Source organism: Trachinotus anak, unplaced genomic scaffold, assembly GCF_046630095.1.
Source record: "Trachinotus anak isolate AG129_WGS33_773 ecotype Australia unplaced genomic scaffold, CSIRO_AGI_Tana_v1 ptg000004l, whole genome shotgun sequence".
Taxonomy (NCBI): Eukaryota; Metazoa; Chordata; class Actinopteri; order Carangiformes; family Carangidae; genus Trachinotus; species Trachinotus anak.
This window is the reverse complement of record NW_027273855.1, coordinates 16,046,342-16,071,075: the sequence shown is the minus strand read 5'-3', so window position 1 is coordinate 16,071,075 and position 24,734 is coordinate 16,046,342. Positions and strand designations below refer to the sequence as shown.

The window sequence follows — 24,734 nt, the reverse complement described above, 5'->3', positions numbered from 1 at the left end:
GCTGGAGGATGTAATGATGATGGATGGCGGTAGAGAAAGGGATTGAGGCAGCTGTGTGCAGTGAGGGTTAGTGTGATAGCATTTGGGGTGAGTCCCTTACATTTTCTCTGTCAAAGATCCATCCACTTGTATGACACCAAAAGCATGGCATGATTGACCTTTATGCTTTGGCAGACAACATTCATTCATTTTGTCCACAAAGATCCTTTTGTCAGTGGATTCTGGGAGTTCTGTGTCTGTGCGTGTATGTATCCTTGTCTTTTTTTTTCACATCTGTGCTTTCCCATATTTGCTCTCTAGCCTGTGGGCAGACAGCTGTGTTGCCATGGTTTTATCAACAGATGTTGTGGTGTACAATGAGTCTGTGGGCCATTCTCCACCCTGCAGCCCCTGCTGTGAGGCAGTTTACATCCGCTTATTATCCCGAGCCGGCCCTGAGGTGATCTTTCCATTATACGATCCATGATCAGAGTTCTGACTGTTGCCTTATCCCCGGCTTTGATGACACACCTCAAATGACACCCAGCCTAAGCCCCAGGACAGGGAACGTCCCTCATTTCCGCACAGATCAGCCCTAGTGTCGTCATGTCTGGCGTGGCTCGCTCAGGTGGAGAGGAAATCTTCTGTGTGTGTGCATATGCTTGCTCATACAGTATGTGTGTGTGTGTGTGTCTGTATGTGTGTGTCAAACAAGAGAACCCAGAAACAGTGCATTGTCTTGTGGAAGCCCTTGTTCACAGTTGCTCTGTGAAGTGCTTCATTCTCGCAGTTGACATTGCAGCTTCCACCTGCACCTGTGTGCACCCATGCATGAATGGTCTCATGAAAAAAATCACTTTCGGTCTTCAGGCTTTCTAACCTCACAACCTCCAACAGTGACCTCCTGAAATCTATTGGAAGTTTCTATTGCCTCATTAGGAAACTATGGATCATTTAGCACCACTGTTTCTCACATCTGTGTGAGTAAAAGAGACCGACAGTCAGGTGCTTATACACCATCTGTATGAGGCAGTGTAGTGTATATACTGTAAATGTGCGCCTTTTATAAGCTGGATTGGCCAATTTTTTATTCACCTTTCAGCGATCTTTAGTAATGCAAACATTAATCAGAGTGGAAGCAAAACCGACAGCAATTGGCTGTTTGAACCCAGGAGTCCACATTCATTCCCTTCCTTCTTCATCATATGAGAGCATGTTGGTCTCTCTTTGCTGCATACATTTCACCCAAAAGAGATATTTGACTGATTATAGCTGGTATGGGAGACTTTCTGGTGGTCTAAAATCATCTTGAAATGAAATAACCTTCCTTCTTTCAGTGATACAGTCCAGACTTGGCCACATTAATGGCTAGACAAACATGAATTAGTTGAATATTATGTCATAAATTTAGATGATTAATTTCACAGTACAGGCCTTTAAATAAATTAAGTCTAACGACAGCCCTTTGCTGTATTTACACAGGCTGGCTGGATGTCATACAGCTAGAGAATTGAATCGCTCACACAGCTGTGTGTAGTGCACCACAGCAGCCTGAGCTGATCCCAGTTCAGATGCCAGATACACTCCACTCGACTCACTCTTGGGATTTAAGAACTTTTATGGTGGTGTTGTCAGCTGAGGTGACATTCAAACTTCTTTTTTTTCAGCAGCACAAAAAATGAGTATAGCTCATGGTGTGGGTGTGTGTGTGTGTGTGTGTGTGTGTGTGTGTATGTGTGATTAAGAGTTAGATTGGAAAGGATTTGAGATCATATTAGGAATGTTTTTCTGATCAAGCTACAACTCTGCTCGCAATATTGGACTCCCAGGTGGGTGAGTGAGAGTGCAACTGTTAGCATGCAAGTGTTGGTGCGTCCCCAGGCCTTTGCTGTGGTCTCCCCATCATCTCTGGTTCTGCCGCTTTGACTGCGGTCCTCTCATATAATCTATGTGTTGTTTATTGCGGACCCGAGCTGACACTGGGACTGATACCTTTGCAGATTCGCCTGCCAGAAAAACTTTTATGATGAAATGTGAGGCAGGAAAAAGGGAGGTGAGGACAAACAGAGAAGCTGTTTTCTTTAAGCCTCTGTTTTACTTTTTTAACCAGTGTCCGGAATCCACATTTGGCTGTCATTGCAAGCAATGAGAGAGGAAGTCAAGGAAAGAATGAGTTTGAGAGTGTGTTTGAATGAGTGTGAGAATGAATGAGTTGCATTTTTGTGGATGCATGCATGTTTAATTGCAGGTGCATGCATGTGTGCATAGAGAAAACTGTTGAATAAATAAATGCATGTGTGCATGCACACCTTAGAATGCTTTTTGGTTTGTGACTTTCTTTGTTTAACTAAATACCATGTATTGCCAAGAATTAATAGTTTTGCAACCACAGAATCTTGAAAACATATCAAGGTCATTTTTTAAAATGATATGGTGCTGAGTGAGGGGCTGGAAAGCGTAAGTGAGGTTATGGGGGGAGATGGGGTGATAGAGATGTGTTTTTAATTCATCTGTTCAGAGGAACGCCTCAGTGCAATTGCCAAAGTCCTATTAGATTTTAACTCTGTGAAACTGGACAGCTGCGGGCCCCTCTACTTCTCTTCCTCACCTTTCTCTTTCTTTCTTTTTCTCATGCACATAAAAAAGCTGCGATTACAAAACAGAATGTAGTCCCTAGTGTCCAATTGCGGAGGTAGAATGAGTAACCCGGTTGTCCTGGAGACTGTAGGAGTTCTGCTTTGAATGTTATCACTCTCATATGGAAACACAAATCCACACAGAATTGCACAAACCTACAAGGTCACGGCTGGGAAATGTGGGTCTGTCCCAAAGACAACCTGGCTAGAGGACTTGAGGGATTTGTCACACCGACACATCACTTTGTCTCACCACAGGACCCACACAATTAAATGGCAATAGGAAAACTCCTGGAGTGTTTGGAGCATGGCTGGAGGGACGGAGTGTTGAAAGAGAGGTAGAAGTGGCCCGGATGAGAGAGAGAGATGTTGTTGGAAGATGACATTGAGAAGAAGGGGAAGCGAGTGAAAGGGGAAATTGGAGAGGAAATTGAAGGAGAAGAGAGAGGTTAATCACCCTGACTTGTTAGCTGTCTATCATCTCAGCATGTGTGCCAGCTGATAAAGCCATACAGTATTTCCTGTAACAGACCTGCTGATGGAGAAGTAGTTTTAGCCAATGGAAGAGCAGCATGTCAGTGGTGTTAATATGCTCCAGCCAAATGATCTGTGAAGAATTCCCATCATCTCCATCCACCGTCTTTCACCCTTTCATTTATCTCTCCTCAAGCTCTCCATCCTTTCATCCCTCAGTCCTCATCTATCCTCCTTTCTCCTTGTTTTTCATGTACTGTGTCTGGCAGCAATGAGTGCTTTAAGAGGGTATTAGCAGGGTGTCTGTACAGTACTATCACAGCTTAGTGGGCCAGTGCAGGTGAGACAGCAGGGATTTCCTGTTAGGCCTCTCTGCTACATTCTTGCTAAATTGCTCCATGCCAGGTGGGGTTAGAGGGGAGGGGGTTTCTCTTCCTCTTTCTCATACACACAGTGACAAACACACAAGTGCATGCACACACAGTTCTGCAGCAGCACATGGGCATCAGAGCACGATAACGTGCAGGTACTAACGTACTGTACGTACAAAGGATTAGTGGTGTCACTAGTGTGCGTTTGAGTGTGTGCCAGCCAGTGTGCGATGGGGGAGGACAGAGCAGGGCTCAGTATTAGACTCTGGTTGTCTGCCAGAGAAGCAATATGAGATAAATACTTCATCATCTTACACCTGGGGGTCCTGGACTGCTTCTAATGCTGCTACTTGAGAGGAAGCCTGTGTGTCTGAAGGCCTGCATGGTGCACTCTCATTTTACACATGCACACACATTCAAGCAGGTAGGCACTAAATGAGGTCCAACGCAGCTGTCCATCCCAATTGTGTTGTTAGTATATTTGTTGTGTTACTTTCCATTTATGGAGTTATTAGTGCCAAATATTTTTGTTATCCACTACTGATTGTTGCTTGTTGGTTACTAAAATACTAAATCAGCAAGATCTCAGTGTGAACAGACTCCTTTAACTCTCATAGATATCAAATAAATAAACTGTAGTAGAGAAAAAAGTACAGTTGTACAGCAGTGTTTGCTCAGTTGAAGCTAAAAATAGAAGTCTATTAGAAACATACTGGAGTTGAAGCATTATCGCTCCTTACATCTGATCTTAGAACAGCTGTCTGTCCCATAAAAGACCTGATGCCTGTTTGCATAATGTAATTTACTGCCCACTTGAGGTGGCAGCAGGGTATTGTCCCTGAAAGCTAGCTTGCCTTCCAGCTGTTGTACCTATTGTTTTTGTCATTTTCGTGGGTGTGACTGTGTCCCATTGACAAAGACCTGGGCGAGCGAAAGGGTCAGCAGCATGCACATTGAGGATAATCCTGGGATCTTTGACCGGTGATTAGCTACAGCCAAAGGGTGCTAGCAAAGAGACGGTATGCTAGGCAAGCTATCGTTGACTCAGCCTCATGCTCAGCCTCTACTGCACTGAGATCAGTTATGACATTGCATGCAATATCTGCGCGCATCCGCAGACGTGCGTGGAAACTAAACAGGCGAATTAAGCGTTAAGAGGAAGCAGTAGCAAGAAAACGAGCAAATTACACTAATTTATCATCTCTGTGTAAGGTCTGCAGTAAGTTTGAGAAGTTTGAGACTGAATGTTGTTACAGAAGTAGCACAGCTCCTTTCAAGAATAGCTCAGTAGGGAGGTTTCGTGCATAGCGGGAGGGAAAAAGAGAGAGAGGGACAGCAGTTAGCAGTGTAGCTGTGAAAGTATTGCAATGTATGTGCACTTTAGGCTGTTTGTCAGTGAATAAATGCTATGCCTTCTCAAGACCGGAGTTCCCGCATCTGTGTTTCAAATACAACTAACAACAACGAGGCTAGACAATACAGGTTTGTCATTGTCATTGGAGTGTGTCATATTTTTTTCTGCACTAAACATTTGACATGTCCACTGTTCAGGGGAATAATCTGAAAACTTCTTCAGGCAGGAAAGACAAATGTGAATATGTCCAGGCAGAGAGCAGCAAGATGCAGGAGAAGACAGGCAGCAAAAAAATCATGAGACAGGACAGGCCCTGGATGTATGACAAACTTGATTTTCTACTGTCATGAAAAGGTATGTTTTAGTCAGTTCCATATTTTTGCGGTTAATGTAGTACACAGCTGCATTGCTGAGTTAGGTTGGGGTGGGGTGATAGTTGGCTGCTGGGTTTTGCTTGCCTATGTATAAAAATCACTGCATGCCACTGTTCGGTACAGTACTTGAGTAAATGTACTCAGTTACTTTTCTTCAGTGGCTCCAACACACTCCCTTCCTTGATGAGTCTCCTTCAGAGCCATGTGAAAAGGTCGGGAAATAAGCTGTGGAGCACAACAGAGCCTGTGCTTTATGTGTTCTCGCAACGTCCCCTCAGTGTCCAAGTAACACTTGTTAAAACAACTGTTAACAAGCTCACCCTTACTGCTTCCCTTTATCTAGGTCTGCGTGTGTGTGTCTTGAATTCATATAAAACACACATGCACATCTTAAAATTAGGTTCAAATGGGTTCACTCATTGTGCAATGGCAAAAAGTGCTGGAAATGTAATCAGGTGTTGAAGAGCAACAGAGGAGTGCATAGTCTGTTCTTGACAGCCAGCTGAGTGTGTGTATATATGTGTTTGTGCATATGTGTGTGTGTGTGTGACTGTAGGCGGTGCAGCAGAACACAGATACATGTCCAAAAAGAAGTTCTGGAGTGAGCTCAGATATCACTCATCTCACTGCACACAGCCAGATATTGAGGATTTTTAATGTGTGAGTGTGAAGTGTGTGAGCAGTCTGATCTGTGGCAGCGCTGGCCCAATCATATAACACTCTCAATAACAAATGATGGGATAGGCTCCAGGCTTCTTGTCTCTCACACACACATTTTTACTGCATCAGTCCATGGTGGTTCATATTATGGACATTAGGTCAAAGCTGAACTTTTACTACTTCCAAATGTCAACAAGTAAATGTGTTGAGCCGTGTCAGTTCCAGTACTGAATAATAACACATGGGCCACCTGACTGAGAACTGGAAAAAATGGTGTAATCTTTCCTGATCTTTTTTCTGTATTTCTTTGTATATTTGTAAGTGTTTTTCATGCTCTGCTTCCTCCTAAAACATCTATTTCACATTACTTCCCACATGCTTGCCTCTCCCTCTGCCTGTGTGGATAAATTGTATGAATATTGGGTTCTATCAACCACTCTGACTCTTATTTCACCTGTTTTCTTGCCTCTCAGTCTATTCGTGTAAGTGTTTGTGGTATACACCAATCTATGTCTGAATATATTTCAGCCTAACTCCCTATTGACTTCTTATCTGCCCTTTTTTGGTCTATTCTAGGTAGATGCTCTGCGGGTGCGTCTGGAGGAGAAGGAGCAGTTCCTGACCAAGAAGACCAAGCAGCTGCAGGACCTGACTGATGAAAAGAGCACACTAACAGGAGAAATCAGGGACATGAAGGACATGCTGGACGTCAAGGAAAGGAAGGTTAATGTCCTACAGAAGAAGGTACGTTAATCCAGCTAACTACAGCATTATACAGTGTCTGTAAGTCTTGCACCCACTATAGCCATACCTAAAGCTCCTTTTAAGCTGGTTGAACTTCTTTTAAAGGAAAGTGTGACAATGGGAGAAGGAGTCCACACCCACTAGAGAGGCCAGAACTTTCGCTCTCACTGCTCCCCAATCAGATTCACGTTTGTCAGGTATCAGCTCCAAATGAATGCTATCATTGCGTTGTGTCTGCCGGTTTGGCAAATACACATCTGTTGACTGACAAGTTCTCCATATTATGAGGTGAAAACATATTTGTGTTGTGCTTTCAGCTTGTTCAGCTGCCCCCATGTGACAAAAAATATCCCTTAATGCTGCTTTAATAAAGTGAACTGTGTGCTGATTATAGTTAGGAGTAGGGTTAGTTACACTTATATAAAAATGTAGAAAACTAGGAATCTTTCACTTAGCCTAATTGTTTCTTTCACATTTTATATTTGCCAGGAAAAACTATCTAACTATCTAACTAGTGAATTAAATCACTTTTTTAGGCAAACAAATAAGTGTACATATTTGATCAGTGACAGGTTTGTTGACTGTCACCACATCAGGTGTCTTTCCTTCTTTAACCAGCCATATTTATTCTCTGTACTGGTTCAGGCTGCATGATCATGTCATTAGCCGTGTGAATAGATGGAATAGACTGTTTGCTGTATCATTGAATGTGTATGTAGTGAGATCTGCTACTTATATTCGATTACCCTTACATATGGTAAATATATATGCACACCTGTGCTCTCTATCTCTCTCCCTCTCTCTCTCTCTCTCTCTCTCACACACACACACACACACACACACACACATACATGCACATACTCTTGTACTCACATGGCATGTCTCAAAGGCCTTAATGACTTTTATAAGGTTAGCTATTTAGACAGGGCCTGTGGCCACCTGTGGTGTGCATGTTGGCAATTCCTCTGTAGACCAATTACACACACATAAAGGTCCCCTCTCAACTTCCTTGTTTCCTCTCATGTCCTCAAATTAGATCTCCCTCTCTCTCCTCCCACCCTCCCCCTTGCTGAGTTTAATGAAAAAGGGCTCCAAAGGTCAAATGCAGTGCCATCAATCTGTGTGAGTGCATGTGTGTGTGCGTGAATATTTTCAAATACATTTTTATGTTTATGTGATCCCCAGGTGTTTCTGTGGGGCAAGTTAAAAGATGACCTTTACCTGCACCCTATACTCTGCTATGCTCCCCTCGATCCTACCTATAGGTCTTTATTCAAGGCACTTAATAAGCTTGTTTGTAGTTGATAAATAGGGCTCCTCTGCTTACTGACATTTCATTCATGTCGAATATGAACTTCATCTTTAGAAATCAAATGTTTGCTATTAGCTGCCAGGCCATTTGCAGGGTTTGGTTGGAAGTTTATAATTTACATTAAAAAGTTGAAAAGTTATCATTTGTGTAGTTTAAAAGAGATTTATTTTTCAATTTGTGTGTGCAGTTGTGCTGTGTTACTGTTGGATGATGGCTCCGCTGCTCCTCTGTTTTGTTTGTGCTGTTTGCAGTTGTGTTGATGGATAGCTTCTCACTCACTCACTAGTGTTTCTTCCTTCATTGATATTTGTTTGTCTGCGGCTTTGCAGAGAGGCTCACTCTTCTTCTGTGTTTCCCCTTTTCTCCTCTTTTTCTTTCTACAGCAGCTCAGACATATTGTCACTCTCCAGTTTTAAAAGCCTTCTTCCCAGTCATTTCATCATACCAAAATCTATGTTTTTAAAAGTAAGCAGTAATACAGCACACCTTAGAAAATAGTCACCAGTAAAATTAAGTATACATTACTTGTAGTAAAAAGACTGAAACACAAAACAATGTGTGTCTTTACTATTATGAGCCTGTTTCTTAAATATAGTAATGTACAATGAAAGGTAGAAGAAGTTATATTTGAATGAATAAGCAGGTCAAGTATTTTACAATGTGAACCGACAGGTGTTTCACTCCATTTGCCACACTGTATACACTGACTGAAATCTGATTGGTTTTCCAAGCTTCCTATTTCCCAACAGTCCCACGAGGCTATAACTTACAATGCTGTGTCCCGGGGGAAAGGCAGGAGTGGAGCTAAGAGTCAAAGCTGGTTTCCTTTCTGGGCTTCTGACTCTATAAGTTACTGCTGGCTTATTGTAAAACACACTGACAAGCTCTGGGTGTGTTTGAAGTCATTTCAGGATGTATAAAGTCTGAGACTCAAATCTAAATGCCAAGGATGTATTTCCTAACGAAGGGGTGATGGCTTTTTCTTTAGCAGTGAGGCTGATCCTACATCCAGCAAATCATCTGTATTGAGGATAACCTGAATGTAGTATCTTAAATTAGATTTGCAGTTCTCAGATTTTGGCATAATGTAGTCTTTGCTGTCAGCAAATGCTCAAATAACTCATTTGGACACTTGCTGTTAGAAGTCTACTGTATATTCAGTGTACTGTTGTCTAGTAAACATTTTAATTCTTCCCTAACTTTGGTTTTATTTTACAAAAACAGAAAGTTAGCATCCTGCATCTGTAAGTATTATAAATTATAAAGTCCTTACAATTCCCATGAAAAAATTTATTCATTCACCTCCAAAAGCACAGCTAACATCATGAAAAAAGCCTGGTATTTAGCTTTCATTTGACCACCAAATTATTTGGCAGCAAAGTTAAGGTGTATGTTGTACCATATGTAAAATATGTGGTGACAGCATTATTCAGCTGTCCAACAGTGAGCTACAGCAAAAGTTTGAGGTTTAATTGCAAAGTACTACACCACATTGATGCATTGAGGAAAATCTGAACTTAATGACTTTTAAGTCTTACTCACACAAACGTGCCACATCTTCAAAGTACTGACAGATAAATGTGATTATTTCAGATGGTTGTTTTGTAACTTGTAACAGTGCTGTGTATCCCTAAATATATACATATATACAAGTAATAATTATTCTTTCACAAGAATTTCTATGCTACTGCTATGTTTTTGCTGCAATCTTCCCATAATTTCTTGAACAATATTGAGATAAACCCTCTTCAATGAATGCTTTATTTATAGTATATACATGTACACATTAATACATATTATACATACACATGTTAATGGCATTGTGCAATTTATATACATTTTTAAATGGATGGTATGACTCAATTGAGCCGTTTCCGAGTCCATTGCTTTATCCAGCTTTTATCTTCAAGTTTCTTGGTGCAGGTGCAATTGCCATGTTCATCCCTGCAGATCCAAATTGAAGTGAAAGATGAATTGTCTGATGTGTTGACAACATTGGTTGTAATGGCTTTTTTGATTGGTCCCACAGTTGTCAGTAGTGGTATTTCTTCAATCACTGATGCATATTTCTTCTGCATCGTCATGTCTGCCTCTTTGCTCGAAGCCTCCCTCAGCTCCTGGATGTCTGTCTTGTCTGGAGTGTAGGCTTTCTTCATCTTTTCCATCTCCTCCTTTTCCAACTCAAAAGCCTTTCTCTCCTTACACATAGCATCTTTTTCAGCATTAAAGGCTTTCCTCCTCTTGCATTTAGCCTTTAATTCTTTATTGAAGGCTTTTCTTTCTTTTTCTATGTCTTCCTTCTCCAACTGGAAAGCCTCCCTCATTCTCTGGATGCCTGTCTTTTCTTGAATGTAGGCCTTCCTCAGCATTGCCATCTCTTCCTTTTCTATTTGGAAGTACTCCCTGTCTTTAATCATAGTATCATTTTCAGCTTTGAAGGCCTTCCTCTTCATATCTTGTGCCTTTAGTTCTTTGTTGAATGTTTCTGTTTCTTTTTCCATGTTCTCTTTTTCCAACTGGAAAGCCTCCCTCATTCTCTGGATGCCTGTCTTTTCTTGAATGTATGCCTTCCTCAACATTGCCATCTCTTCTTTTTCTATTTGGAAAGACTCCATGTCTTTAACCATAGCTTCATATTCTATATCGAAAGCCTTCCTCTTCATATCTTGTGCCTTTAGTTCTTTACTGAAGGATTTTTTTTCTTTTTCTATGTCTTCCTTCTCCAACTGGAAAGCCTCCCTCATTTTCTGGATGCCTGTCTTCTCTTGAATGTAGGCCTTCCTCAACATTGCCATCTCTTCCTTTTCTATTTGGAAGATCTCTATGTCTTTAATCATAGCTTCATATTCTGCATTAAAAGCCTTCCTCTTCATATCTTGTGCCTTCAGTTCTTTGTTGAAGGTTTCTGTTTCTTTTTCCATGTTCTCTTTTTCCAACTGGAAAGCCTCCCTCCTCCTCTGGATGTCTGCCTCTTCTTGAATGTAGACCATTGTAGTCATGTCCATCTCTTCCTTTTCAAAGTTGAAGACCTCCCCTTCTTCAAGCTTTGCATCTTTTTCATGTTTCATGTTCTCACTCTCCAACTGAAAAGCATTCCTCACCTCTGCCATTTCAGCACACTCTCTTTGAAAGGCCTCTCTCTCTCTGCTCATTCTGTGCCTTTCCATTTCCAGCTCCTCTTTCATCTTGTTTATGTGTGCCTCCTCACACAAAAGTTTCCTCCATGTTTCCTCAACAGGGAGTTTTTCAGCCTCTGCCTCCATTTGCCCCTCCAGCTTGTCTTTCTCCAGAGCGAGATGGACACATTCTTCTGTTTCACACAACAGAATCTCCTCATCACTGCTGCTCTTGATGGGATGCAAATACTCACTCTGCATCACTCCAATCATCTCTGGCTGGAGGTGATCATATTCTTTACCTTCATTGGTAAATTCCTAGAACAAAAAGAAATATTTTTGACATATCTTGAAGAAGACAACCTGTGTGTTTTAAATCATTCAAAGAACTTGATAATATCATTATGTGACACCTTGAAATACCACCAATCTCTGTTTAACCTTTCCCTTTTCTCAAATATGGGTAATGGGGAAATACCCATTCTACAAGATGCACTTTAACAAGTACATCATCATACAAATACATCAGTACCAAGTATCACTTCATTATAACAATAAAGCTGCATTACTTGATTGTTCTCCCAGGTCCAGTCATCCTGGTAGAGGAGACAGTTAGCCTCATAGTCCAGAGGGATCTCGTCGCTCTGAAACTGCTGGTCATTTTGAGCCAGCCAGTTCATCTCCATGCTCTGTGCTTGCTGTTCTTGCTGAAGCACATATGGTACATAGGGAGTCATCTGGAATGACAGAATGTGGCATTAGCTTGATAATTACAATAGTCATAAACACAAGGTTAACCCAAACTTGTTTGTTTTAATTTAAACAAACTATAAGGCAGAGCAAAGAGTGAATTTTTCACATGGGCCCTTGAAATGCTGATGGTGCAAGATGACTGTCTAATGATATCATTATGTGACACCTCAAAACAACATTGATCTCTGTTTAGCCTTTCCCCTTTCTGAAATATAGATAATGTTCTCTGCACTTGGGAAACACCCATTCTGCAAGAGGCACTTTAACAAGTACATCATCATACAAATACATCAGTACCAAGTATCACTTCATTATAACAATAAAGCTGCATTACTTGATTGTTCTCCCAGGTCCAGTCATCCTGGTAGAGGAGACAGTTAGCCTCATAGTCCAGAGGGATCTCGTCGCTCTGAAACTGCTGGTCATTTTGAGCCAGCCAGTTCATCTCCATGCTCTGTGCTTGCTGTTCTTGCTGAAGCACATATGGTACATAGGGAGTCATCTGGAATGACAGAATGTGGCATTAGCTTGATAATTACAATAGTCATAAACACAAGGTTAACCCAAACTTGTTTGTTTTAATTTAAACAAACTATAAGGCAGAGCAAAGAGTGAATTTTTCACATGGGCCCTTGAAATGCTGATGGTGCAAGATGACTGTCTAATGATATCATTATGTGACACCTCAAAACAACATTGATCTCTATTTAGCCTTTCCCCTTTCTGAAATATAGATAATGTTCTCTGCACTTGGGAAACACCCATTCTGCAAGAGGCACTTTAACAAGTACATCATCATACAAATACATCAGTACCAAGTATCACTTCATTATAACAATAAAGCTGCATTACTTGATTGTTCTCCCAGGTCCAGTCATCCTGGTAGAGGAGACAGTTAGCCTCATAGTCCAGAGGGATCTCGTCGCTCTGAAACTGCTGGTCATTTTGAGCCAGCCAGTTCATCTCCATGCTCTGTGCTTGCTGTTCTTGCTGAAGCACATATGGTACATAGGGAGTCATCTGGAATGACAGAATGTGGCATTAGCTTGATAATTACAATAGTTATAAACACATTGTTAACCTGTTTGTTTTAATTCAAACAGATTATAAGGCACAGCAAAGAGTGGATTTGTCCCGATGGGTCCTTGAAGTGCTGATGATGCAGGATGATCGTCAAGATATCATTATGTGACATCTTTAACGCCATTCGTCTCTATTTAGCTTTTCCCCTTTCTCAAATATGGATAATGTTCTTTACCCTTGAGAAACACCCATTATACAAGCTGCACTTTATCAGGTACATCATCATACAAATACATCAGTACCAAATATCACTTCATTATAACAATAAAGCTGCATTACTTGATTGTTCTCCCAGATCCATTGATCCTGGCAGAGGCTCTGAAAATGCTGGTCATTTTGAGCCAGCCAGTTCATCTCTATGCCCTGTGCTTGCTGTTCTTGGTGAAACACGTAAGGTACATAGAAAGTCACCTGGAATGACAAAATGTGGCATTAGCTTGATAATTACAGTAGTTATAAACACATTGGTAACCTAACCTGTTTGGTTTAATTCAAACAAGCTATAAGGCACAGCAAAGAGTGGATTTGTCCACATCGGTCCTTGTAGCACTGATAACGCAGGATGACTTTACATGAAAATGTAAAGTCCACATGGTAATCATATTAATTATAATAATTATAATAATAATGAGAAAAAGGATAATTGTGAGAAAACAGGAAAAAAGGCACAATGCATTTCAGTTGTAGCTGGTTGAGTTATTACACAGAACACAAATTTAAATCAGTTTTTGGACTCAACTGTTTACTTTTTTGGGCAATATTGAAGATTTTTACCTCTTTTGGACCTTGAGTAGTTATTTAAACAAACACATTGCACAGGCACATCAGGTACATAAGTGCGGTACTAGAGTAAATGCATTGAAATTAAATTCCATCACTGGAAAGTGAACTTAATTCTTGTGATCACTTGTTTGACAGAAACCATGGGCAAAATCATCTGTTACTGAATATGAAACAAATCACACCTGTTATACTGGCCCAGATAACCATCATTTCAAGTTTTTACATTCCATTTTACCATGTTTTAATGTTTTAACCAACTAACACTAACCCTCCTGGAAGTGGAAGTCAAAAAGTTTCGAAAAAATTGTCTAAAAAATACGGTACTTACCACTAAATAAGGTGGGGTCTGTAAAACTTCCATCAGTGAAGTTTCAGGGTACTTATTGCAAGTGCAATGGGTATTTTGCTTTTCAGTGTCTGAGTGTGTCCAATCTTCAGTGCTCGGTGTACTGAAATGACTGTTTTTCTCTAACCAGCAACTTTATAGAGTTGTTTGCATTGTGATGCCAGAGTTCTATGTTCTAAATTCTGTTTGCATCACAGTACAGTAATTTCTAAGTTCTGAATACATTAGGTCCAGGCCGTTGCCTAGGTTATCTCTAGTTCATACAAGGCAGAGCTCAATTTAAAGTCAAACTCAAAGTAGTTTCATTAATGTTGCACTACATTCAAAAATAATGCTGTCATCATAACTCATTTATGCTAAAATGTAGTAAACATCAAGTCCCCATTTTAAATGAATATATCACTCCAATGTTTCTTAACGGGTGACAAAATGCAGCAGTTTCATTCCCTCTCCTTGCTGACTGGTTGAAAATGTCATCAAGTGACATTGTGGAGCATTATAGGTCATCTCAGACCTATTTTTTTAAATCTACCGTCAGGTCTAACCTTTTTTTTTTTTTGATAGGCTTTGCTCAATATTTATGAGGCTCAGATTTATTTCATTAACATCCACTCAATCATATCTGTTTCAGCTCTAGCTAATATGTGTAATCTGTAGTTTGTCATCCTAATCTGCACTTCCTCATTTTGGGCTATGCTTCATCCTCTTTATCTTGTACTTTGTCAGGTTAATTCCAATACTAGCAAGCTAACATTAACGTTGGCAGGAGCTGTTGAGGACTGTAGCCACCTGCAACCTGAGATGATGGTGAGATACAGACACAGACTTAGAGGTGATGACTGCTTGAAAAGTGAGGACTCATGCAGGACACTATAGTGTTGTTCAACTCTTCAGTTACAAGATTTAGATATTGATTTACCAGGAACAAATCCATTTGTCCAAATGTTGTCAACAGTTTTTATAGGGACTCTTTCTTCAGTAGGCCATAGCTCCAATAACAGTAATAACAGTGAGGTCTGTGGATTACTCAGAGTAAGCGAGACATTGTTTCTGTAAAGAGATTTAGCTGCAGATTTTTTAAAATATATTTTTTTTCAGTACTGGAAGCACCACAAATGGAATCCCATTCATCTCCATTGTATTTGGGTGGCGCCAGAAAAACTGGCCAAACACTAGAAATTATCTGTATGGGTAGATACCTCAAGAGGACATGAGAAAATATGTTTCTTGTAATTTAGGTAAACCAACCCTGTAATGTGTTATGACTAATCATCCAATGGTAATATTTCACAAAAAGAAAATGCTGTTTTGGTCACATTGTCCAAATGGAATTCAAAACTTACATTGGAGTATAAAATACCGTGACACCTAGGTACTATTTAGGGAGCCACATATCCGTTTCCTTGACATAACACATCCTTTGACAACTCTGTGTAGGCTGAAGCCACACTATGTACTCTGACTTTCACTGTTTGATTTGTTTTCCAAATTTCCACTTTGCCAGCAGTTCTTGGAGGCGATAACTTACAGATTTGTATACAAGAGTAAAGACAGGAGTGTAGCTTGGAATCATAGTTTGTTTGCTCCCCAGTTTCAAACTGTAAATTATTGCATTCCAATCGTGAAAGACTTAGGCTGACCCTGTGTGTTTGAAGTCTTCCCAGAGCAGGATAAAACATTTTTCCTGAAAAATCTAAATATCAAGGGTAAATTTCCCTCACTCAAAGGGGGGATTTTTTGATATGACAAACTCTATTATATAGAAAAAAGAAAAGATGCACTAAAGATCATCCAAATGTGAATCAGTGCAGATGCATATTACAGTTCTGTGAATATATTTTTGCACCTTGCTATAAAGAAGTACTGCTTTTGTTTTCATGACAGAATAGGATGAAGTTCAGCTTAGATTATTTGAAAGTCAGTTGAGTGACAGGCCTCCATCTCATAAAATTATCAGCTCTGAATGAATCAACTAAACACAGTTCATGGGGCTATTAATCTCTTGTATATGTTCCCTCACTGATGAAAAGAGTCAATATCTATACCAGATACACACACACAGCTGGACAGCTTTGAGGGGTTAAGATGCATCTGTGTTATTACAACAAGCTATTTATCTTCACTACAAACAGGTTCAATTCCCCACCACCCAGAGTGTTGGTAATGACGCCACAGGCTGATGACAGGTCAACTGGTGCATGATAATGTGTTTCTGCCTTTGTGGGTGTGTGCATGTGCGTGCGTGCGTGCATGCATGCATGCAAACTCGCTCTCTTCCCAGTCACAAGGAATTGACATCTGGAGAACTAAAAGCAAAAACAGTCTGCACCGTGTGTATGTGGATGAAATATAAAATGGAACGGAAGAAGTTGAAAAAATATTAAACGTAAATAGCAACAGGGAGTCTGTTTGATGTATCAAACCGTAGTTTGTGAATCTCCTCATGTTGCAGTTTTGTACGCTTTGACTAGTAAATCATTCATTCCTCTTTTGCGTCATTGTTTTTTTCTTGGATTATTTTCTTAAACTGTCCTGACTTTTTATTTATTTCAGTTTTATTTGATTGATAGTGATTAAAACACTTGACTCTTTTTTTTTTAGCTTCACTCACTTTTCACATATTTTTTTCTACACATTTTTGAAGCATCAAGCTTCAAACTTAATGTTGATACAAATGAGCGTACTTCAGTAAAAACACACCTGCATCTGTTAGACTTCTTTGACTCTGAAGTTTAAGGGTCTTGCCCCCAATGTGGAACTTCTGGATGGTAAAGTTCCCTTTAGCTCTTTGGCCTTTCTTTTTAACACTGCAAGTGATTTAGAAAATTTAAATACCCAAGAAGTAACTCTCATACGCAGACAGACCAGTGCTAAGCACAGTGATCTACACTATGACCCATTTTGAAATTAAGAGTTCAATCTAGTGCTCTTATTGGTGCCCTATTTTCTGTCTCAGGAGAGTCTGAGGATTTTTATCTTTTCCTACAGGCCTCTCCATGGACAGTCACAACGACTCATAGCATGGTACCATGATGTCATTGCTGTAGTTTGAGCCCTACATTGATCCTAATAGTTAGAGGCTGAATTTAACTAAAAATAATGAGGAACTGGTCTATAAATGAAAATAGAAAAAGCATATGCTAGGTTTGTGCGGGCATTTTCGAATTTACGTATCACAACACAGAACAGTGGGAGCTCTGTTTGAGCCCTTGGTCTGTGAGACCATGACCAATGCATAATGATGGATTTATTTATTTATTTTTTCATTTTTGGTTCCTTTTTTTTTCTTTCGCTGGGGGGGTAGGGGTGTGGGAGGTGCACGCAGAGCCGGTTGTGGTGTGGTTTTGGCATACATGTGTTATTCATGTTCAAACATTGTGGTTGTCTCAATCCATATTCATGCTTTTAAAAAGCCAGGCTATGTGCATGGAAGTATAGTATCCCCTATCATGTTCCCTTCCTATAGCAACCACAGACAGGGAGATTCAGTTACGTCTGCATGGACTGTGCTGGGCATATGTGTGTATGTTTGCGTGTGTGTGTCTATACAGAAGGATGCCCTGTACTCAAGAGTCTCTGTTAGTTATGATAGTGTCAAGCAGGTCTCCATTAGACTTTCTCAGGGGAACCCAACTCTGCTTCAGTGCACCCTCTGCCAGACTCTTTCAGCACTTGCCCTGGCCTGGTGTCATCGCTGGCTCTGGCCTGGTGTCATCGGCACGGCTCCGCCTTTGATTGTGAGGAAAAGTAGAGAGAGAGAGGTAAATAGAGATGTTCCCTGGCCCTCTAGATTTCCTCTCTTTCCTCTCCCCCATTCTGCTCTCTCTCTCTGTGGAGCAATTGCCCGGCAGTCGGTTCATTTTTCATAATTTTATGAGGTTTCCCTTTAGTTGAAATAACAGTCCGTTGTCATCTTCCCTGGAATAAATGGATGCATACTGTCTAATGACTGTTAATGTATTAATTTGAGCTTACTACTGTTACCGTGCAGGCTTTTGCTGACCTTGTTTTCCCAAAACAACCTTCAGTGCTCCTTTCTCTCTCTTTTCTCTCCCTCCTCCCAAATGTTTTACACACCGCCCTAAAACAACACTGGCACTGTTGAGTGTGATGCATATGGATAGCAAGGGGAAGTGCTTCATGTTGATAGAGAGGAAAATATTAGTCCAGCATTGGCATAGTGTCTGTGTGTGTGTGTGTGTGTGTGTGTGTGTATGTGTGTGTATGTGTGTGTGTGTGTGTGTGTACTGTGTATAGACAAATATGAGCCTTACTTGCTGCTTTTAGAGTTTGTCCAGATGTGTATGACAGACAGTCTCTCTCTCTCTCTCTCTTCCCAGTCAAAACTACTTCCCGAAACAGTTATATGATAAATCTCTGATGACACGCCATCGCAAGAGCTGGGTATCGAACCTCACTACTTTTGAGTACTGACAGAAATGTGTCCATAGCATAGAGTATCAAAAAAGTTCAGCAAGCTGGGATCTAATGGTCTGTCAGATCTTGTTTATTTATTCTTTGGCCAGAAATTTCCTGATCTAAATCAGAAAACTTTACTTATTTCATGACATTTTTTATTTAGACAAAATTCTTGTACTGTTGCTTCAGTGAAGACAACATTAAAAACAGATGCATAAAGAAGAACCTGAGCCATATTTTGTCAAATGAAAAATTGTGATGTCTAGAAAAATATATTTATATTTGTTAAACTCTGTACTGAAACTCAGATATATTGTGTTAGTGCTGATATTGAAAAACTCTTAAAGATACCTAGCAGGGCTGCAGCTAAACAGTCAGTTTTCATTATTGATTAATCTGGTTGTTATTTTCTTGCTTAATCATTTTTTCAGTAAAATGTCATAGAAAAGTAAAAAATACCCATCACAATTTCCAGAAGACAAAGGTGACAAATTCATATTCCTTATTTTGCCTGGACAACAATCTTAAATCCAAAGATAATCAATTTATTATCAAATATGACAAACATTTTTGAGAAGTTACAACCAACTAATGTTTGAATGCGGATTATTATTATTTTTCATTTTCTTGATCAACTAAGCTAATTGTTGCAGCTCTAATGTCCAGTCCTAATACTATTACTACTTCTAGTTTAACAAAAACAAAATGACAAAGTAAATAATAAAGTAAAGAGCTGCGTAACCTGAATATCATTAGAGACTTTAAAGACTTTGGGCAGTCTATATGCATTGCCCCGGGCAAACAGCTGCAGTGTTGTTGGTTTGATAGCATCAGGTCATGAAAGATTATTCATCACAAAATTAGCAAATTGCATTAGCTTCCTAAATGTGGAGTGCTCTGATAATTGAACCTTCCTTAATGAGGATGTTTTGAGACACAAGCTATTAATCAGTGACAAACATACCTTAGCTAGATATATTGTAGGGTGCACTGTTAAGTATTCCAGGTGAGTGATTGTGTGTGTAACAGCTGTATTTCTCTCTGAGATGCTTAGATAATTTTTTACCATATGAGTATGTTCCTGCGTGTGAGCATGTGTGTGATCTTGATAGATCTGTGATGAGGCCACCAATGCCTTTCATCCTAATGGATTCCATCTGACCAATCACAGTGCAGAGACATGGCTACAGATAAGCCTGCTGGAGCTGGGGAGGTTCCGGTAAACAGCCTGTGATAGGCCCCCCTTGTATCCCCCTCTGCTCCTATCAGCAATCAGCCGGGGTTAATGGTGAGAGCCTGAGGCTGGCTGATTGGAGCCAGGCTACACATCAGTCAAGACAAACCCAGTGTTGGGCCATATGTCAGGCTGTAGCTATTCAAGTCCGTCTTCTGCCTGACCACAACAGGCACGCAACTGAAATTGTGCTTCAGTTCAAGAAATCAGAAATGTTTGATGACTCTCTGACTTGATGAAGATCTTGGACTTGACTGCATCCTGATGATGACACAAGCCATAACTCAGGCTGACCTGTTTTGACCTAACCTGTCGACAGTCCAGTTTTAGTATTTCATACTTTAAGACCTCAGACAGGCACTTCGGTCTCTGTGTAACCCTCTCAGATGAAAGTGGGTCACAGTTTGACTCTTGATCTCGCAGTTGAACCATATGACTGTATACTGTATTTGACCTTTCTGACCATATCTCTGTAAAGTGGGGCTGGGTCAGGAGCTACAGGTTGACACACAGCTGCTGTGGTCCCTGCAGGGTGGCCACATATTTTTTCCTTTCTTTCTTTCTTTCTTTCTTTCTTTCTTTCTTTCTTTCTTTCTTTCTTTCTTTCTTTCTTTCTTTCTTTCAGATCAAAGGGCTCCAATTCCCTCTCTCCAAAGAGGACAAAAAGAAAAGAATTAATACTAATGGTGCTGGGAGCAGAGGAATAAAGCGTCAGGGTAATTACCCAGCAATCACTGCAGCATTCCGCAGCTGAGGGGGGCAGAGATAGGGTCTTGAGCCTAAAGAGCATGGACGTGGATCAACTTGGCCAGCACACACACAGACACACTCGCACTCACGTACAGCCTAGCTTGCACAAGTGCAATCTGTCTTCATTGAACAGCTCTGGGTCTGTAGGAGTCTCTCTGGTCGAGCAGGAGAGATCTCTATGAAAACAATACTCGCTTCGTCTTTCTCACTGTTTCTCTTGTCATTTTGTGTGTGCATGTCTGCATCCTTTTGTGTGTTGTGTGTGCGTGTGTCGGCGTCTAATTGATATGTATGAATGCAGTGGAGGGTCCATGTGTGAATGACTTTCTGGAGGAATGTGTAGGGAGAGGGGGAGGACGTCTGCTTGTCATGTGTGTAAGTGCTATATGCAGCCCCCGTCGCCAGAACCTGGCCCAAAATTCATGATAATGATCACAGCCTGATTTTGTGTGTGTGTGTGTGTGTGTATGTGTCGATCAGTGTTGTGTGTTCAGACTAAGACACATGTTACAATGGGTGTCAGAATTAGAAGCGTGGATATTGGTTTCCTGTTTGTGCACGTGTGTTCGTATGCAAATGTATTTATGCACATGCACAAACAGTGGGCCTCATTTATCAGGCTTCCTAAATATTTTTGTTTCAGTTATTAAGATTGATTCAAGGGTTTTGAAGGTTTGACTTTCCAGACATTGAAAAAAATGAAGAAAAATAATAGCCCAAAACTAGGATGTGTCTGAACAGTTTTAGGGGATCTGTCACTTTTATTGAGTGTGAATAGTGATTAAAAAGACTTTCTGAACAGAATTTGGGTTCAATTTTGTTGATATCATGCAATAAAAAATAATTTATGCAGCTTATGGAAATAACTCAGGTGCATCTGCTGCTTACAGTGCCTCTAAATGTGTTTATATTTGTTTCTAAAACAGGCGGTAATGGTTTAAGATAATTACTTTTTAGGAAGTGTTTTTGCTAAGACAGTTGTGCCAGTAGAATAATTGTTAACGTGTTTGAATTTGCATTTTATCTCCATCACCATAACGTTATCTGTGAACGACTGTTTTTAGTTTAGTGACTCAGGTTAGTTTTTTTCCTGGTTACTGAGAGTCCAGGCATTTAGAGCAAACAATAACCAGTTGAAATAGGCTGTTTTTTAATTTATGCAGAACAAGGCCATGTTGTGGTTTTAGCCAAGTTAAAATAATACTTTTGCCTCCTAACCACCTTGCTGGTGATGGCAGCTGCACTCATCTGTTGAGGAGATTTTATCTGGAATTCCTTGGCTCACTCCTGCAGTTTTGTCTGCACGCAGATTTTTATTTTTTTAATTTCAAGTTTAATTTCATGCCATTTTTGTTTAACTTCTTTCATGTTGTAAGTAGAATTATGCAATGTTATCTCTAAATTGTTGTTAAATTATAACCTTTTGTGAAGGAGAAACCCCCCATGCTTTGGCTACTAAATAATATGTGTTTGTTCTGGAGAACAGTATTTTAGTTTAACCTTTTTTTTTGTGTATTTGGCATAATTTCTCACAAGAGAATTATCTTTGTGGGTGTTCTTTGTTACTTAATTCCATTTTGGAGATTTTGCCATAATGTGAATTTATGATAACTAAGGTAATGTGATGGAAGTTGTGTGATTTCACTTGTATTTTCGGAATGACTGGCATTTATCACTGTCTGGAAGCTGTAAACCTCATGTATCTGAACAAATACAGGCACATACAATACAGGTCTGTTTATACAAGAAAACGAAAACAAATTTATGAATAATGATGAATGATGCTTTATATGTTTTCGTCTGTGCTCTGTATGCTCGTTCCTCTGTATGCAAAGTCTATGTCTGTGTGTATTTGTATATGTTTATGTGCCTGTGCGTCTGCATTCAAATGAGAGTATGCATGTTGCTGATGGACACAGAGCACCTTTGTATGTCTTGACAGGCACTGGTGGTAAGGAGAAAAATGAATGTCGGGGCAGTGAGGAGGAAGTTGCTGTGAGAGTCACAGGCCTCAGTCGTAATCGTAGTGAAACCCATAGAAAATTCTGTCTCTTTCGTTTGCTCCCAGTTCCACTTGGACAAATCTTTTTTTTTTTTTTCCCTTGGCTGTAGTATAGTCAACGATCTGCCTGTTTGGCTTGTCAACACTGGATCCTGCCTCTGCATGGTTGTTTTTGGTTTGGTAGAGAACAGCACAGCAGATTTAGACAGACATGCAGACACACAGTGGCACAACACATGTTCTTGTGCAATTGTGCCCAGCCCTCTTCTGCAGGCAAGTTTTGGCCAACAGATCAAAGCCCAGAAAGAGCCTTTATTTAATTCCTTAATTGGAGAGAAAGATTTTGCAAGCCTTTTGCACTCTTTGACATACAGTGTATACTTTTGAGGGAACCAAATCTAAACTGTTCTCCGACAGAAATAAAGAATGACTCCTACTTTTCCTCATTTAGAAAAGTGTGGATGATTTCAGAACCTAAGCACCATGCTTCTTGACCCTCCCTTTCGCTTCCTCCCTCTCTCGGGCACCACTCGTCTTATGAAGTCATTGTGCTCCGTCGTTCCAGTCGATAACAGATGAGTAATGACTCCATGAGCGAAGCAGCATGACATCAGGAAGGTCATTTGAGGGGAATAGGGGAGAGGTGTTATTTTCTGCTATAAAGGTCTCTGTGTGTCACGTTGTCCCATCACATTTCTCAAGCAGAAGACTCAGCGGTCTATAGAGATCTGAAGGGGACTACACAGTTTTGAATACATGCTGATAGTTTCCTGTCTGTAGCTGTTTGTGCAGTATAAAGTTTTCTGACATTTTTATTTTAAGCTGTTTATTCATGGACACTTATAATGAGGTAGCCTGTTTGACTTTCTTAATAGTACCTACAAGTAAAATCTGGGACCAGAGAGGTCAGTATCTCTACTGTATTACCCTGCTATGTACAGTGAGGATGTTTCACATCTCATGTAGTTCACTTGTTCAAAGAACGTTGGGTATTTCAGTTTTCACTGTGGTTGTGTGCCGCTCTGCTGTCCTCACACAGTGGATCCTTTGACAACAAAAACCATAAACCCAGCTTTTTTTTTCATTTTAAATAAACTCTGGAACTGTCAAAGTAGATAAATTGACCTGTGGTAGTAAATTACCACATGGGGGCGCCAGCTTACACAGTATCAATGCTTCTACAAAACCAGTGTTGCCCATGTTGTTCTGTTTGGGGTGCCAGTGGGAGGTGGTGGTGGGACAGGGGTAAAATGAAGTGCAAAGCACACCCTCCTCACACTGAAAAGGTCACTGTCTTCCCTGAGCTTCATGACCAGACTGTGTTTCTCTTTGAAGAGCCACAGCTGAGCGCTCAGGATCAGGAGGAAGTCCTTTATTAACCTGGGAATCAACAAGCTCTGATGGCAGGAGACGATAACAGTATGCAGGTGTTTGAGTATACTGTAACAAACACACGTGCACAAACACACACGCATGCACAAACATAATAAAATTCCAAGTCTAATATGTACATGCTTTACTTGGATCGCAGTATGTGATTGTGGGGTAGTTGAAGTAGCAGTGTGATATTTCCAGTGTGTAGTCTTTCGTCGTGTTTCTGTTTGACTGTGACCTAGATTTCTCTGGGGAAGTGCGCACTATTTTACTACATATTGTATAGTTTGTGGTTATTGTCCCTCTGTGTATTTGTGTGTGGCTTTGTGTGTGTGTGTGTGTACGTGCCTGCATGTGCTTGTTCATTCATGCACATTTGTGTCCGTGCCAGAAGCTTTGGGTTTTACAACTGTCCCTGTCATATTTTCAGAGGCGATGACAAGCGCAGAGAAATGAGTTGCCTTTCAGAGAGGGCTACCAATTATTGTTTGGTATTTTTATTGGTCCAAAATAGTTTTAAAAATACAAATGATTGTATTTTTATGGTGCTTATGCTCCACGCTGGTCTCCTTTGTGTTCTGCAGAAATGATTCCTCTGGAGGCCACAGAGTTCTGGGTCTTAGATTGGATGGAAGACAGACGGGTCGACCGGGTTTGTGGTTCTGCTGTGGAACAAACTGCTTTTAGATTGCAACTTTGCGCCAGAGACACAGGACCTGATACTGTTTTCACTAACTTCTCTCCCATTACATTAGAACTCAGCTTGTCATAATAATGATCGTACTCTACAGACTGTAACCACAATGCAACAGTGAGGCTCCCAGTGGGTTTCTAAGCCCACTAGTTTACTCACTAGTTGATAAATTATAAAAGCTCATTTGTAGTCTATCTTTACTCCCATATAAGCATTTTTTTGCATTGCAGTATAGCAATAATTTCTAAAATTGCAGCTGTAATGCCCCCCTTTCCA

General features: G+C 40.4%; 2 protein-coding genes across 15 annotated transcripts in view; one reads left to right on the top strand and one right to left on the bottom strand.

Moving 5' to 3' along the window:
- LOC139620643 (ERC protein 2) overlaps positions 1-24,734 on the top strand; it is a 151,983-nt gene that overhangs the window by 29,690 nt on the left and 97,559 nt on the right. For all 14 annotated transcript variants that reach the window (XM_071476375.1, XM_071476377.1, XM_071476372.1 and 11 more), the window contains one exon: positions 6,425-6,592. In XM_071476375.1, coding sequence (XP_071332476.1) covers positions 6,425-6,592 — 168 coding nt within the window. The remainder of the gene's footprint in view (positions 1-6,424; positions 6,593-24,734) is intronic.
- Positions 8,657-16,494, bottom strand: LOC139620642 (trichohyalin-like). The gene is made up of 6 exons (XM_071476371.1): positions 13,968-16,494; positions 13,136-13,267; positions 12,626-12,793; positions 12,108-12,275; positions 11,590-11,757; positions 8,657-11,338 (listed from the first exon to the last, which is right to left on the bottom strand). Exons 1-6 carry the CDS (start codon positions 13,998-14,000, stop codon positions 9,764-9,766), a joined length of 2,244 nt encoding a protein of 747 aa, XP_071332472.1. The 5' UTR covers positions 14,001-16,494; the 3' UTR covers positions 8,657-9,763.